Source organism: Natrix helvetica (genome assembly GCF_964273705.1).
Source record: "Natrix helvetica genome assembly, chromosome: 2".
NCBI lineage: Eukaryota > Metazoa > Chordata > Lepidosauria > Squamata > Natricidae > Natrix > Natrix helvetica.
The window spans coordinates 247,886,445-247,904,385 of NC_138552.1; the positions used below are offsets into that span (position 1 = coordinate 247,886,445).

The 17,941-nt window shown below is 35.9% G+C and overlaps 1 protein-coding gene and 1 long non-coding RNA gene across 2 annotated transcripts; one reads left to right on the forward strand and one right to left on the reverse strand.

Annotated features, from left to right (window-relative positions):
• Positions 1–4,196: 4,196 nt before the first annotated feature.
• On the reverse strand, positions 4,197–13,117 carry COX7A2L (cytochrome c oxidase subunit 7A2 like). Its single transcript, XM_081940414.1, has 3 exons — positions 12,948–13,117; positions 5,348–5,479; positions 4,197–4,950 (listed from the first exon to the last, which is right to left on the reverse strand). The coding sequence occupies exons 1-3, from the start codon at positions 13,017–13,019 to the stop codon at positions 4,807–4,809; spliced, it is 348 nt and encodes a 115-aa protein (XP_081796540.1). The 5' UTR covers positions 13,020–13,117; the 3' UTR covers positions 4,197–4,806.
• LOC309385713 lies at positions 5,486–10,039 on the forward strand. The gene is made up of 3 exons (XR_014174283.1): positions 5,486–5,712; positions 5,762–8,463; positions 9,236–10,039. It is a non-coding gene; the product is annotated as an uncharacterized lncRNA (long non-coding RNA).
• Positions 13,118–17,941: the final 4,824 nt, after the last annotated feature.

A 17,941-nucleotide genomic window follows, 5' to 3' on the forward strand; every position in this document is an offset into this window, starting at 1 on the left:
CTACTCCTAGGCGCCGCCCATTGGCATTGCTTGGTGGATGGCACCCGGAGGAGCCCCTCCCTGTGAGAGCGAATTGGTCGCAGGGATGTATGCGGTAGGATTTTAAAAAGTAAATTGGATGTGGTTAGTACTTGAATGGGGAATTGCTGAAAAATCCCAAGGTCATGTAGCTTAGACTAGAAAGTGGAAAAACATCACAGCAAAAGACAACAGAAAGTACTTCCATATTGCTCCATATTGTTCCCAAGATCAACAAAGCCAATCTGCGCTCTTCGGGGCTATGAAGAAATTGCAGTTGTCTGCTATATATAGTGAGGGTGAGCACCCTCACACCTCAAAGTCAAATATGGTCCCTCACATTCCTTTTCGTTTGATTTGCTTGTTTTGGGTGTCCCCCATAGGTAGCACTGGCTACAATGTTCAACACTGATGACATAATTGTCATTTGGGGTCAAGATATACATGTATACAAAACACAGGGTAGGTCCTAAAAAAATTGGACGGAATAAAAAAGTCTTGTCTGTTTTGCCTCATAATCTCAATCAATGCATTCCTCAGTCATCAACAAAATGTTTTGTGTGACCTCAAACATCAAAAGGTTGCACTGTCTGGTTATAAATCGGCTTCATTAAAAATAAACATGAAATGGAACAAAGCAGTTCACTGCTTCACAGTTTTGCTTCACAAAACAGGAGAATGGCACAAATAATCATATAGCACAAGATAATGGCACGGAATACATAAGGAGATTTTCCTCCTTTAATAATATTCCTCCCTGGTGAGCAGATTTGCTTGATGAAAGATCTGAAGATTAGGATAGTTCAAAAGCAATGGAAATAGTACTTTTTGCAGAATCTTTTTCCAGGGATTATCATGGAGTTCAAAATTATTTATACAGCTGACAAAGTTCAAGGAGCAAGCGAGAGGAAAAGATTTCTCCACAGCTAGAAAAGTGGAACAAGTATTGCTGGGTTTGGGTTTTTTTTTTCTTCCTGTCTATGTAGTTAGCGGAAAAGGGCAGAACAAGTAACAAGAGGATGTTGTAGGGGAAGGAAATCCATTTATGACAACAGAAAGCAATTAAAAAAGAAGTGATTCCGATGGTTTAGTGTAACTCTTCTCTCAGCAGGATGACATGAGGCTAAAATGGGATTTCAAATGCAATTATTTTATTTTTTCTGATCCCGCAAGGAAATTATGCACATAGCAGCCAGCTTCTTCAAATATAACGGTGTCCTTTATTATAAAGAGAAGTCTCCCCTCCCCCCCAAAAAAGCTGTCCTTTTAGATGTCCATGTTTTTCAAAAACTCACTTTTGTCCTTTTGGTTATTTCACCATACGAATGATGGCATTTAGGCAGACTCTTTCACATAATATGGATGCTGAATTGTCTTTTTAAATAAGTTTGCATTTACTGTTTGATTTTAGATATTTTTTAATTAGTATATGCATTTCTGTAAAGTTTTTCTTTGTTTTGCTCTTGAATAAAGCAAAGGTATAAACATGAAGAATGAACATTTACCCCTTTTTTCAGGTTTTTTTCCATTTTTTCCCCCAAGAAAATATAGTCACTGTACACCTCCTATTGGCTAAATTGTCTTCATGTATATCTGAGCACAAATCATTTAACTGACACCACTTTGCATACTCCAGTTATCAAAAAATGAGGATTTTTCAGCATGCAAGGTAATCACTGGAGGCTGGTTACTGTTTTGTAATGTTTGGACTAATTCACAAATAAACAGATTGAGCATCAATACAAAAGGAAGAGATTGCTATTTCATGCAGCAAACATTCCAGAGCCTGCCAGTTTCACATCAAGAAAGCAGCCATCATCCAGATCCAGCTTTCTGAGTGTCAAAATCCTCACCTTCTGACCCATTTCCCAGTGTTTGTCACAGTTGTTTATATCTAAAAATTGATAGTTCTCAAATAGGGAACTTATTGACTTCATTCCAAGTCTGGTCATTTCTTCTTCATCCAAAAAGCCAGCTATTAAAATCTATCTGCTTTGTATTATAATACAGGTCATTAGGTGCACTAGATCTGATTTATTAATGTAAAAATATATCCAAATATATATTTTAGTTTAACCACTAGGAAGGCAGAATCCCGAAAGGGTCTCAAAAAGGACACCAGCAACTCCTGACTTTCTATCAACATCTGTGCTTTCACTGTTTTCCTTTTTCAATATGCAGTTCCCAGTCCTCAGCATCAGGTTAAAAATAGATCATGAAAGCCATATAATCCTCCTTAATTGTATTAAAATACCAAGCTGAAGATGAACCTCTCCAATGCCCTATATTAGTAGATTCTGGTCTTCTCAAGAAATCAGCAAAGGCTGCGAGAATGACAGGCAAATCAACAGGGGATCCATCTGGAAAGGCTGCTCCCTGCCCACCATAACAATTGAAGGAAAAAAGGTTTGGTAGATTCACTTCAAGGTCATTGAGATTGCCAACAAAACTGGGCTGCTCACATTACAAAAGCCACTTAATGAGAAAGAATTTGGTCAAAAGGAGTAGCTTGGATTTTCTTTGCTTAATTATAAGTGGGTAAACGCTTGTTCTAGTTGGAGATAAATTTAGAATAATGAGGCTTGCAGCAAGTTTTTTTTTTAAGGGAATTGTTGCTAATTGGGAAGATGCTCTGCCTGGTGACTAGAGAAGAGAGAGAGAGATGGGAGTTAAATTTAGAGAATCCCAGAAGACTTGTGCTTAAGGAACTGTGCAGAACAGTACGTAAGGAATTACATTTTGCCAGAAAAATAGGCTCCTTTTAATCTAAATTTAAAGTTCATGCATATTACTGATACCATCACCAATGTGAAGTTTCCAAGAGTTGCCCTAATTAATTTACGAGCCCTGAGACAAGGTTCAGAAAACCCCCATTCATTTATTAGGACTAACATCTTGGCACGGACTTCTGTGTAGCCAAAACTAAATCCCACTTAATGGCGTCTGAACTTTACCCGTCTCCTCTCCCCTCTGGCTGAGGTCATCAATCACATTCTTCAACAGGACATTATGGCAGGGTTCTGGACATGCGCATTCACATCCTAGTACAGAAGCATGAGACTTACTCTGGCCAAAATTATGCATGGTATCCCTCCCCATCTCTTCTCAAGTTGATAGTAGTCATGGAAATGCTTTAGGCGTTGACAACAATCTATTTACTAAATAAATTAGGAAGGATATAACATCCAAGAAAATGTTTCTGTTCGTCAATTTATATATGGCTCCTTGCTTGGGTTGCTTTATATTATTTTATATGGCTTTTCATTCTCCTGGTGACAATTGTATCTGGCTAGGTGAATTAAGAATGTAATTTAGAAAGATGATAATGTGATAATAGATATGTCAAATTGTAACCACATCCTCACTTATTTAGAATTCTAACCTACTATATGATGTTCTCAGGAGTCATTCAAGATGGGTTCCCCAAATGTAGCACATATACACATTGGTCTAGTGGATAACTATTGAATTGAGTGCCAGAAGGATCAGTCCTGGGTCCTGTATGCTACAATTATTTTATTAAAAATATGAATGAAGAGTGAATGCTTATCAAACTTTCAGTTATCAGAAATTTGGGAGAAACTGCAATAGCTTATAAAGAATATTCAAGATTATTCTGATTGATAAGTGCACATAACAGAAATTTTGAGAGAAACAAAAGAAGCAAAATTAATACACGGGTAGATAATGTGGGATTTCAATCTTGGTAATGTTATTTCTCAAAAAGTTCTTAGAATTCAAGTATTAACTATGTCCAATCCTGCTTAAGTGTGTTTGCACATACAGGGCCTTTGCCCCTACCCTAAATCACTATGTAATTCATATTAATTTTATAAATTTTGCTAGTTACTGCCATATTTTTATCTGTCACTGCAAAAATATTTCAAATATATTTTTCTAAATTAGACCAATGCTATTACTTAGCTCATTGAGTGTGGTTTAACAAAGCAAACAGAACTTAAATACAGTGATGCTTTCAATTTTAATTTTGGGGAAACATTAAACTATTTTATGTGGATAATAATTAAACTGTACCTACTTCTGTATAACTGTGGAATTGTGCAATTTTAATACAGTATCAGAAAATCAATCAATCAGCAATCTAGGAACAACAATGGAAAGCAAGACAACATTTTAGAAATTATTCTATTTTATCGTTTAAGAAAAGTCTAGACAAATTTGAAGGAATAAATTATTTATTTTTCTGTACTTATTCCAATGTTGAAACAAAAATATTTCCAAAGTAATAGGGAACCATTGTGGAATTAATGTGCTACACAGAATCTTAAATGCAACACTCTTTCCAAGAAATGTGCAAGATAGGCGAAGAATTAATGAAGTGTACAATTATTCTGAACAGAAAGTTGTGGTAGGTTAGAATAAAATAGTTCTTTATCAAATATGACTCCACAAAAATTACATCCAAAATTTCAGCAGATGGTAACATCTTCAGTGTCAGATTCTTATCTCACTCTCTCACTGCATCAACTATCAACTTATCACACTTTATTATTAGGAAGTTCTTCAGGCTAACCATTCTACATGAGTTTTATTTGACAATTGGGTAGAGGAATCTGCAAAACTACATAGGTGATAAGAATTTTCTCCACCATGGTAGTGATTTTACTCTAAATTCCTTACATTACTCTATGTTTGTCTTTAACTCATCATGAAACCCAAGAATATGCAATATATTATCATATGACTTCAGTATAATAGCAGAAGGTTAAGTGCAAGTCTTCCTTTTCAGAGCAAAATTAGATGACGATCTTTCTGGAAATATATTATTCACTTCTCTCTTTTGGGACTGGTGGCCATATAGAGAGCTATCAGACAGTAGATGGCCCCTCCTATTGTTAATGCCATAGTGGTCCGGTAAAGAAGTCGATCAGAAACACTTCGTTTCAAATGTACTGGAATATCATCAGGCCTCTATCAACAAAAGGTATACATATAAGTTAATACAGTGGGAAAATTAATGTTTATGCAAATCCTGGGGAAAAATTAAATTAGAACGTAACAATTAGCTCATCTTCAAATAAAATGTTCTAGTTATCTATTAAGAATGTCATACATTTTACATACATTTCAGAATCCTAAGAAATCTATGTCATTCAAAAATATGTAATATAATTTCCTGGATTAGTTAGTATGAGTATCTGTGACCATTTTTTGAACTATGCATGTTCTGTGTTTTTCATTAAACCTACAGACTTGAATACAGTGCAAAACCAGAGATGCTAACTTCTAAATATGACAGTTAGAGCTGAAATGTATCAAGTACATTAATAGAATGTTTACAGATTTTTTTTAAAAAAATAATTCTCACCTGAAATAATTTCTGCAGTTGTGATACTTTGTTCTTAACCAAACCCCCAACTTTGTTTTGTGAGTCTGGTGCAACTTTAATTGGGGTATCAAATATCACAGCTGGAGACTCCACAGATACAGGCTTGAATCCCTAAATAAATAATGTATGCAATTGAAAACATCGATTAGCAATCAACAAAAGTGTATAACAAAAGTACATCTGATTTGGCATGGAAGAAAAATCTCTAGATTGTGGATTTTCCTATATTTTGTGAGCTACTTGGACTCTGGTGAACAAGAGTAGGTTACAAAAGTTGGAATACTCCAGAAACATTGACAACATGCATATTTAGAGCACAATTGGTTAGGCAGCCCAAAGATTTTGTTAACATGGAGAAGAGACTTTTTTTCCCAATTAAAGTCAAAATAGTAGTCACAATAATGTGACTGAAGCCCTACACTTCTGCATGCATGACTGTGGCCATCACCTTGAGTCAGCTGACCATCTTGCAAATATCCCTGACTATTACAGTATTCTGTATACCCATCAGTTGTTGTGATGCAAAAAAAACCCAGCTGTTCATTACTTCAGTCCATACAGTACTTTCAGGATTTCTGGCATAAGAATAAATTTGAATAGTGGAAAAGAAATAACAGGACAGGGCACTATTGCTTAGTAGGATAAACTGGATAGCTGAGGAATATTTAATTGTGGGTTGTTCACTTGCCCCTTCCTGTCCTTTCCAGAGTGTTCAATGCGGTAATAAACCCATTTTGCTCAGTTATCTCAGGATATCTATGAATGGTAGAAGTCTTAAAATAAGCATGGAAGTTTACTTCAGATGGGAGAAAATAGAGGTAGCAACTTTGATTCTAAACCAGCAATCCACTTACCTTCATTCCTGAGGAATTTTGATCACATTTATGAACATTCCTGAACAAACACTAATTACGGGTTGAACACATTCCCTCCAGAGTGCAATGTATCTTTATGCATTCAAATATGCCAGCGAAGACTCAGAATATAAATGATTCTGAAAAGCTTTACTCCCCCCATGGCAATTTGTAATTCACAACTGAATTTAACAAGGCTACACTGAAGTAAACACATTATGGAGCCCAACTACAATCACCTTTATATAGATTCTCTAGTTTATTATTCCAGACAGCAAGTGTGAACACAATGTGCTGAGAATTAAATTTGCATTTTAACAAGGTTAATAAGTGTATACTTGAAATTAATGCCTACTAATTGCTTTTTGTTAGCTCATCCATCAAACTGTCTGCCAATCAAAACACTTTTTAAAAAACAAATGGTGCATTTAGTGTAATTATATTTATCAAGACATGCAGTAGGATCCCAGCTAGATAAAAATTAACAAGAGATCTGTGTCTGTAAACTTACTCAGTTCAAAGTGTTGTTTTTTGAGGACAACTTCTGAACCTTGATTTATAATAGGATCCCTCATATTTCCTTAATATTTACAAACTGTTGTATATAAGCTTGGTCTCTTTCTCATGATTGTAAAGTTGCTGTGAACTGAGACACAGTTAATCCCATTTTTAAAGAACTAGCTGCTAAAGGAAGGAACATTTAAAAATACTTATCTTTATTAATATTATTTTTATGGCTATTCAAGATGGTAAGAACCGATTGCTGTTTAGAATTTTATAGCTCCATCATAAGATTAGATGCTCAAGATATTTATTGGAATATGCAGTTAGCTTGAAAGCAGTAGCTATTTACAGAGTTTATTGACGTTACCTTTATGAGTATTTTACTTTGCTGCACAGAATTTGTATACTGTTCATGGACATGTATCTCTCAGTTCAATCATTAATTTTAAACCATCAAGTAACAAAGTAATTTGAAAAACATACACAAGAGTAGGAGAGGAGCATGTGTCCTCTTTACTGTTCTCTTCATGGTGAAAATAAAAGAAACATGAACTATGAAATAAACAGTAATTAATATATTCCCTTGCCATGCAAAGCATATTCAGAACAAGCCAGGTTATAAAGTCAATTTTAGACTATACTTCAACATCCTGTTTTATCCTGAAGTTGTCCAGTTTATATGGAATAGGAAACTATACCTAGATGGAAGACAACCTGATTTGTTAATTTGCTTACATAAAATAAAACTCAGATTGGTATGTACCCATTACCATTTGGTATGAATTTGTGTAAATCAGATTTTAAAATTATATTTAAAATATAAAGCAAGGGACCATGCATACGTAGCTATCAGCCAATGCTTTATATATATCATACCATATATTCTGAATTATTTTAAAAATAGTTATATTTTATCTCTTGCAAGATTCATTTATCTTTCTAATGAAGGACTAAAACCATTTACTTGTTATTAAGCTAAAAGGATGCATTATAGAGATGCACTATGCAAATTATTTTTTTCCATTTTTACTTTTTATCATTAGAAGGACAGTATAATGTGTACCAATCATTTGTGAGAGCCCCATGTCTGTTACAGATCATGGTTAAGGGAAGAACCTGGGTGACAAACATACACGTACAAACAACATGAAAAAAGAGTAAAAAAATATAATGCAGATGAATAAACTAGGACTTTAAAAATGTCATGGAAGTTATAGCTTTCTAATATATCATTAATTAATTGCAAATAATTATATGAGAACCTGTTTGGTGCATGGGATAAAGACACCAAGCTAAAACCTGAGAGACTGAATTCTAGATGCTTAAGCATAAACTAATTGAGTGACTTTGTGCCAATCACTCTCTTTGAGCCTTAGGAAGAACACTCTTCCAAAAATGTTGCTAAGAAAGCTGCAGGGATTTGCCAAGATAATCACTAGGAATCGAAACTAACTTGAAGGCATGCATACATAAAAATAGTCAAATATATTATATACAAGTAATCCTTATTTAGGAACCATTTACAGTTATAATCAGGTTGGATAAAAATGGATGCTTTAAACAAAAATTAAAAATCCGATTTTGTTTATTTAAATCCGATTTTTTAATTTTTATCAAATTTATTTTAGTAAAATGTTTTTGTAGTAAAAATATATATCTAAAGATAGTTTTCTATTTAAGATACATTAATAATTTAGTTTATTCAGCATGAAATGGAGCTTAGTTATGTAGCATAAGGCCAGTGACGTGCAGTCAGGTGAGGCAAGTGAGGCAAGTGAGGCAAGTGAGGCAAGTGAGGCAAGTGAGGCACAGCCTCACCACTCTCATCATGAAAAAAAAAGTAAAAGGAAAAAGCTGAGCTAGTTGCTGCCTCACCGTGGATGACTCTGCTTAACCTCACTGGTGCTCTCCCTCCCCAAGTGTAGTGACTTCGTCCCCAGGCCCCCATTCATTTCTCTCTCACACACACACAGCTGGATAAAACTATATAAAAATCTAGCCCAGCTTCACTGATTACAAATTTGAAAAGTCAATGTGGCTCCACCTGCAATCAAACTACACTTGGGGAGGGAGAGCACAAGCGAGCACTGAGGAGACCACAGGAGGAGGCAGGAAGCCAGGCAAAGACTCTTCAAGCCACTGGAAAAGATATCCAATCCAACTTTTGTGTGTGTGGGGGGGGGGGTTGTTTGAGAGTGAGTGAGAGAGGGAAGGGGTAGGAGAGATAGTCCAATCCAACTTTTGTGTGTGTGTGTGTGTGTGTGTGTGTGTGTGTGTGTTTGAGAGAGGGGGAGGAAGGGAGAGAGGGAGGAAGGAGGGGAAGGAGAAGAAAAAGAAAAAGAAAGAAGGAGCAAAGGAGAAAAACAAATGCTGTCGCTTTAAATCGGAACTGAGCATGCCTGGTTGTGGAATTCTGGGAGTTGAAGTCCACAAGTCTAAAAATATTTGAAACTCAGCACTGTGTCAGTGCCTCACCAGTCATAAACCTCACCGCACGTCACTGCATAAGGCTGTATATTCTACAATATTGGGACTGTCGGTGAGTCAACAGTAGGTCAGAGGAGGAGCTGCTGCGGGACAGATGACAATTGTTCTTTAAAAATTATGATTTAAATTGAGTTGATATAAATCAAGCCTTTTTACTAGTGATTTAAATTGACTTCATTTAAATCAAATCCATCCTAGCTACTATGATGATGAAAAGTAACTTTATGATCAATTCTTGTATTCATGACCACTGCTAGTCTGTAAACAAAGCTGAATTAAGATAATAAACGTAATCATAGTTTTGTTTACTGATCATTTCGCTTAACAACCTAGCTGCTGGTCCCAAATGTACTTACAAATAAGGACTATCTTTATATGTTACATTTAATAACTAAAAGTCAGTATTAAACTTGAGCGAAAAGTCAATATAAGGAATCAGAGTCAATACAATTCAATAAATGGAACTATCTGAAGTAGCTATAATACATTCAATCCACATACTCTAAGAATCTCTCATAATCCCTAAATATAAATTATATGGATAAATCTACACTTTAGGTGTGATACCATTTCATGTATTACATCTAAGAATCTGTATCAGATCTAAGGTATAAAATTATTCTAAATATCAGTATACTCCCAACACGTGATAAGCTATAATCTTCCATTGAAAGGATGAGACAACCTTTCCAGTAAGAAGTATATAATATCTTGCAGAAGTTATCACATGTGAAGCTAATTCAAAAAAATTTGAGGGAACATACATTTTGATATTTATAAGAATATCATAGATTGAAATCAGAATTTTTCGATTTCAACTTTTAGATTTGTTTCATTCTAATAGGAATCATATAGCCAGCAAATACAAAAAAAAAAAAACTCGATCCAAACTGTTCATTATATTTCCTGCATTTTTAAAAAAAATTGTTAATTTTTGCAATCAAAGGTAGTACATCAATAAAACATACTGATATTTTATAAATATATTTGCAGTAAAATTTAATGTTCTTCCACTGAAATTTTGATGGTTTCCATTTCTACTACTGTATTCAAATACTACATCAATGTAATCATACAATCTCTGACCTGTTCCAATGTTGAGTCTTACTTCACTAATAGTTTATAATTAAGGCCCAATAAATATTTCAAATGTTTTTAGCATTTTGCTACAAATTATAAGATATTGAGACTAATCGAATAACCTGGACCATTGTTAGGTGCTCGTTAAAAGATTCTATTTTTGTCTTCTTATTAAATTCTGCAACCTGAACAAATTTGTTTAGCTCTCCACTAAACAAATACATGAGGGAAGAGAATTGGACTGATTATTTTCTGTACAGGTAGTCCTCAACCTACGACAGCAATTGAGCCCAACATTAGAAATTTATTAAGTGAGTTTTGCCCCATTTTACAACTTTTCTCATCACATTTATTAGAAGAATCGCTGCAGTACTTAAATTAATAATAGGATTAAGTGAATCTGGTTTTCCCATTGACTTTGCTTGTCAGAAGGTTGCAAAAGGGACATGACTCTGGGACACTGTAACCATCATAAATGTAAGTCAGTTATTAAGCGTCCAAATGTAAACTACCTGTATTTATCCCAGCTATTCAATACATGGCTTATTGCCTGATCGCTTATAGATTACTTCTGCTAACCAACAAATATTTATGATAATTATCTGGAAGTCCCGCTCCTTCTATACATTCAACCAATCTGTAAGATAAAATCTACTCTAAAAACCATGTTAACCAACTAGCTAAGTATATAACCGTTAATCAGAGCCGCTAATCCATCTTGCTCTTTTGTGTACTGTAGAATTTTGAATCTATTGCATCTAAAGGTGTTTCTAAAAATGTCTTTGCAAAACCAGAATTTATGTAGTTCATAACACTAGAATTTATACAGAATATAGATGTTTTTCCTAAGGAGTCTTAGTTCTTTTAAAGTCAACATGTAAATACAAAATCCTAATATTTTAATAAATTATTTTTTTTAAAAATTCTTCGTATCAAGAAAATTAGTGGAAATGAACCGTTCATCAGCAATCCCCCTCTGCCCTTCTCTGCAGTCAGTATGAAAGCCAAGTTAAATGGCAGGCAAAAGATTTTGCGTGCTTTTGCCAGCTCATAATTTGCTTATATGAAAACCTTTTTCAGGCTGCTGTACTGAATAAAAAACTAAATATAAATATGTACTAATACATAAATTGTCGCGGAATCTAGACATAAACTCTATTTAAAGTAGTAATCAGTTAACCAGAAAAGCTAAATAAAATTTATTCCAGCAATCCTGGTCCAAAGCAGAAATAATTACTATATAACATGCTTGTATCACTTCCTATGACCTTTACTATAAAGGTCAACAGTCTTAAAAACTCCTTGGAAGTTTGTCATATTAGCAGGGTTTATCTCCATTTGTGATACCTAAACTAAATCAATTTCTCAACTTAGTATATTAAGCAACTCCTATGTGTCTAGTTTTTTCCTTTAAAAGAGTATGTTCAGGTATGTTCGGTAATACTACAGATCTTAGTTGTATTTACAAATGTTCTTCCCACTTTTTAACATATTGATTGAATTTAATTTGCCTCTTTTCTTCTACGTATTTTCATTTCCATGTGGGTAATTTTCCCCCTTGACATGGAATTCTTTTTAATTAAAACAAAAAAAAAAAAGTATCCTTTTTTTCTTTCTTGCGCATCAGAAAATCCTTTCTGGATTTGGAAAGATTGTGGCTCTGGAAGAAATCAATGCCTTGAAGATTATCTATTCCTTCCTAAATTTATACCATATTAAAGAACAGTAACTATTAAACACACACTATTTGAATATTAAAAGGTAAAGGTTCCCCTTGTACATATGTGCTAGTCGTTCCCGACTCTAGGGGCAGTGCTCATCTCTGTGGAAGAGCCAGTGCTGTCCAAAGACATCTCAGTCATGTGGCCAGCATGACTAAATGCCAAAGGTGCACAGAATGCTGTTACCTTCCCACCAAAGGTGGTCCCTATTTTTCTACTTGCATTTTTACATGCTTTTGAACTGCTAGGTTGGCAGAAGCTGGGACAAGTAACTGGAGCTCACTCCGTTATGCAGGGCTAGGGATTTGAACCCCCGAACTACCAACCTTTCTGATCGACAAGCTCAGCGTCTTAGCCACTGAGCCACCGCAAATATTAGAGCCTTGCAAAAACCTGGGAAAAAAGTTTAAAACAGGATAATCAGAAGAAATCTCTTTTTTTTTTTTTGCCCAAGTAAAAGGTTGTCCATTTTGGAATTGCTTTGGAAAAGTTTTTTTTTTTAAACACCTGAATTAAATAACTTGTACACACGAAATCATAATGCGTGACAGTTTGAGGCGCCCTTTCCAACAGCACAAGGATACGGCCACATGCCCCTGACCGTCGGTTGCTGTTCGTGCCACGGGAACACCCGGCGGAAGAACAATTCCGTTTCTCCTTTGAGCCAATCGGTAGGGAAGGGTTCCGCAGTACCAGCAACTGCCACCTCTCCACTGTCACCCATGGACGGGAGCCCACGTGATCCTGCAGACCCCTTCGGCATCCTTTCGTAGGGCATCGCCCCCTCGCCCATCCCACCCACCCCTTTCGCGTTCTCCGGCGCCTAAAGAGAAATGAGCCTCGTAGGCACATGTAGGGAAACCCTTCGCTTGCAACGGAATAAAAACCGTCAAGGTCAATTCGCCGGTCGCCTGGCAACAGGATTCTCGTTACCTGGGGAGCGTAGGCAACAGGAGCGCCGGCCCCAACCAGCTTCTGCGTGAAGCCGCCGAATTTATAATACATGGCGGGACCCCGAAGTGACTCCCCCAAGCAAAATGCGCGCTCCCGGTTCTCCAGCTTTGCAAGAAAGAAGGCACCCGGTTGCGACGCCTACGTCAAAAGGACCTTTAGTGCGACTGGCTCTTTCTGGGACCTCTGTAGCAAAGGAAGGACCTAAGCAGTGCCTGAAATATCTTACCTCGGAAAAAAAGAAAAGAAAGCGAAATGAAACTAAAGACATTAGCAAAGGGTATGAAAGGAATCGCATATAGCATAAGGATATGGATCATGTTGAAGTTAGCGGGGCCAGAGAAAAATGACATTTTCATCGGGCAATACTTTAAACAGCCTGAAAAATAATAATTAAAAAAAAGTGTTGTGCCTACGTAGTTCGTGGTCTGTACCGCCAGTCCGGAGAGGTAGTTACTGTAGTTGAAGTGATACGCAACGGAAGTGGTAGAGGTTGCGCTGGTTCCCTATAGGTTGGTCAAGCCAGGTGGCAGCACGTAGCTGACCTTGGCCGAAATTCTGTGTGGGGTCAGTGCTATGCCGAGAGAGGAAATCTCAAGGATGTGTTAGAGACACAGAGTATAGAAAAACAACTTAGAAGAAAGCAGTAGCAAGCCACTTTAATACCGTCCCCAAGAAAATCACAAGGACATATCCCTGAGGTCACCAGGAGCTGAGAATTAGACTTGCAGCAGGATAAAACTAAGAATTGCTCAAAGAAAAGAAAGGGCAAAACTTTTAGCTTGTCACTCGTGCAGAAGCAAAAAAAGGTTAGCACCCACAGCCTTTCTAATTATTCTCCTTGGAAATGAAAGTACAGGGGTGGGTGCGTTTTCCCCCTCATCCAATTTAAACATATTATAAACGTTATTTTATAATGCTAGTGCAGTCTTACATGCCCATCTGAAAAGCATCAGATTGACAAAGGATAGAAAGGGGTGTGTCAAGATTGCAGTGTAGTTTGTTTTTTATTTCTACCATAGTTATCAGTTTGTGGGTAGCCTTAATATTAAAATAACTAGGTGTCGAAACACTACTTTTGAGACATAGTTTGACACCCCCCCCCCCAAAAAAAGTACAGATTTAGGTATAAGTAAAAACTTGGCTGAGCTCAACACTTGGTGACTTCTTTGACACATCTGTGTAGATTTTTGGCAACTGCTGGAATAAACTATTATTTCCAGTCCATGTATTCTTAGCCTTGCTGTGGGTCAAAGTGGCTGAAAATTATGGGAAATTTAGCCCAGATGGATGGCATCCATTTTGGAAAGATTCAGATGTAATTGTCAAGAAATACAAGTGTCTTGTATTTTACCTTTTGAATTTGAGACATTAAAGGAAAATCCATAAATATATTCTATTAAAATAAAAGTTTAATGAAGTTTATTTCCAGGTAAGCGGTCAGCAGTTAGCCCTCTATATTAGCCTGCAAAATTTGAACTACTAATAAAAGATGTAAAACAGTTAATTCAATGGCCTTTCCAGTGGTAAAACTGAGAAAGACCAAGAAAATGGAGATACATATCTTGAAATTACGGATTTGGAGCTGATTATTAAGAGCATCATGAGTTGCAAGAAGAACCTATAAATCAGTCCTGGACAAAATAGAATATGATGGCTCCATTGAGGTAATGATCAACAAAGGGAAATTAATATACATTGTGCCTAAAATGCGAGTGGATGATAGGCAAGATAAGAGAGGAGGATAAAGTTGATTGACAGGTCCAAAGAGAGTACTGAAATATCCTTGAAAGAGCTATTTTCAACTTCTTATTAAAGATAGATCAGGGTGGCTGGTACTGTGCTCAATGACAATTAGTAAATAATATTTATATTAACTATTAGGCATTTGAATACTCAAGGAAGCAAACAAGGAAAAAATAGATTGTTAGAACAACAATTTGAAATGAAACTCTGTTTGATATAAGATAGTGTAGAGGAAACTGAAATTGGCAATAATAGATTTTAAAAAATAAATCAGAAATTTTAAAAAAAAGGCATAGCCATTTTCATACCTTGGACAGGAAAACTGGATGGATGCAACTGATAAGAAGCTTGGATTAGGGATGGCTTTCATTTAATATTTCCTTAAAGTCCTGGTACTTCCTAATAATGCTTTCTGATAGAGAGTTGTACGGCTGTAACTCATTCCAAGTCATCTGTAGGATAAAATATGCACACTGTTGGGGCCATGTTCATCTTTAGTTTTCTTACATAAACTGGGTTCATATAAAGCCTAATGTATGCAAATATGTCTTTAATATAATGCTTTCATATGTGTAAGAATATTTATTTGTACATCTACTTGTATCTTGCATTTCGTTTTTAAAAAATGGAATAAGAGAACCACACAAAATTAGTATCTATTGTAATTAAGTTTTGAGACTATAAAATATAACCACTGGTGCCAAAAGCAACTTCATTTAAGTATTCAATTTTGATTGCTGCAAAAACTGGCTAAAACTCCACAAAACATGCTGATGCTGCATTGTATTTTATACTCCTCTGTACATAAGTCTCAATAAACTTCAGTGTTACTCTTGTAAATATGATTTGCTTTACAGGCATATACATAAAAAATAAAAACTGAAGGCTATCCACATTCTTTATCTAAATAATCTGCAATTCTGATATATGTTGGCTTTGCACATATTTATTGCAGATAGTTCACCAAAACAGTTTTTAGACCTTGTTCTAGTTTACTAGTTAGGTTGTATAAACTTCATTACAACTAATTAGTGAGTGAGCTCCATATAGTGATGGAAAGCTAAAACTGAAAATGAAATGAGGAATGAAGAACATCCCGCTTTCCTCTAAGCCAGGCCTCATGTTTGCATCTACCAATATGCTTGCCTTATTTGTGAATGGATAAACACTGAGGTTTCCTAAACAACTAAAATGAAAGCTAGCCTTTGTTATTTTGAATGTGCAGGCTAGGAATGCTAGAGAGGAAGAGCTAAACAAGCTCAACCCTCACATTAATTATGCAGGAATCCTATTAAAATACAAGCAGAGATTGTGTTACTTCCACCTCAAGGAACTTTATATTTATATTTTAAATAATTTCCCGCCCTATTTGAGCAACAGACAGGTTAAAGATATGTTTCTCTTTTGGAAGGAAAATTTCAGTGCATAAAAGCGTGCCTTGCAGGATATTATGTTCAGGACAGAGGTCTGCTTAAAATCTTGCAAATGTAACCATGATATAGTTCTGTTTCTCAGCCACTGAGGGGTAGAAAATGAAGTTATGATGCATGCTTGTTTTTTTTTTTTTACATAACTATCATTTGTAAAAGGATTCAAATTGGAAAGAGAGGATCCAGTACAATTATATTTGCTGTTAATATGTCAAGCCAATTAGAGGATAAGGAGAAAAAAATCCCACTGGCATTCTGATTTAGGCAAGGGGGAGGGGGAAGATAATATATAGCTTATCAGCCCCATGCAACAAGAAGTGAAATTGCCACATATAGATTTCCTAAAAGTTGAATTTCCTCTCATTTCAGAAAAAAATGAGTTATAAAGCAGATTGCACCTGTTGCACTAGAAGAACAAATGTGTTTGGTTGTTTGCTCAGAAACTGTATGACACTGCTTTGCTTACACTGGTCTCACAAATCAAATTCAAATAGGGAATTCTGAAAATTTGTCAATAAACTGGCAGCCCAGGGATTAAATGTAGCAGAAACATCTTTGGTGTTTCCCAAACTCTTTGCCCAGTTTGACTTCTTAAAGATTCTTTAAAAGATTGTGTTAATTTTAAAACTATAAAATGGGGAGCAGAAATAGAACAGGAGAGTAGAACAGCAGTCTAGCATCATCTTTATTTAGAAAAATATCGCTGGGCTTCATGCAGGCATTCTTAGAAAAAAATGATAAATATTTAATTAAATGTGTGCTTTCCTCTCAAAAGAAGGCAACAGGCTGGGGGTGAGGAGCATTCTGACCGACTTAAAGGATTAATGGGAATACTATCATTATTTATTCATTCATTTTTATCCCAACTTTTTTTTACAAATAATTCAATTTTTTGGCTTGTGATAGATGGATATTTTGTGAATGTTAATGACCACACTGGCCTCCAATTTCTGATCATTCCCTCTCCTAGATCCGTACCTTGCCTTACCTTGATGTCATATTGCCATTCCCAAGTCCTCTTCCCATTATGAAATAAGAAAGTTTTACCAGCTAATTTCATTGTCCAGGATGACCTCTGAGAACGTGCAAAATGAACGCATTGTTCTCCTTTTTCATGGATCATCTACATAGTTTTCCTACCTTGGCTCCAAAACAGCTACTTCTCTTTTATTAAGGATGTGTCCTTTCAACATGCCTACATTTGAGGACCAGCCTGCTGCTGAGGCCCGACTGAAACTCAGCAGTGATGTTTTCCATTGGGAAACAGAGTAAGACTTCTTTGGCCCCAGATCTGCCTTCTTACAGCTCAGTGAAGAAGGAAACACATTTACAGGAGAGCTGTAGAAGCACCACTCTTATCCTCTCAACAGCAGTTGTGTTAACATCACCCGGGTGTATGGGCAACAACTCTGCCAATCTTGTTGCAGGGACACTGCAAGGATAGGATGAAAGTATAGGTAGTCCTCGACTTACAACAGTTCATTTGGTGACCGTCAAAAGTGAAAATAGTGACTCACTGGTATGATCGTTTTTCACACAATACTTGCAGAGAAAGATGATCTCAATTCATTTTGAACACTTGTGTACATTATGCTTCCTATGAATATTATTCCAGGCTCCATTATATTTTATCCTGCTATCAGAGCATTTATGTATTTGAAAAATGCAAATGTCTGTCTATACAGTAGCACATAACACAGCCCTAGATAGCTAACAAAAACACACACGCAACCCTTACCCCATCAGATTGAAACTCAGCACCATAACACTGTCTTCTTAAAAATCAAACAAAGTACAGTG

What these genes read in the sequence shown, in the direction of transcription:
- COX7A2L (XM_081940414.1), bottom strand. Translation starts at nt 13,019, where the DNA reads ATGTATTATAAATTCGGCGGCTTCACGCAGAAGCTGGTTGGGGCCGGC. An exon ending in CTGTTGCCTACGCTCCCCAG is followed by an intron (nt 5,480 to 12,947) that starts GTAACGAGAATC and finishes TTATTTATTTAG; the next exon opens with GGATTCAAGCCTGTATCTGT. An exon ending in AACTGCAGAAATTATTTCAG is followed by an intron (nt 4,951 to 5,347) that starts GTGAGAATTATT and finishes TTTTGTTGATAG; the next exon opens with AGGCCTGATGATATTCCAGT.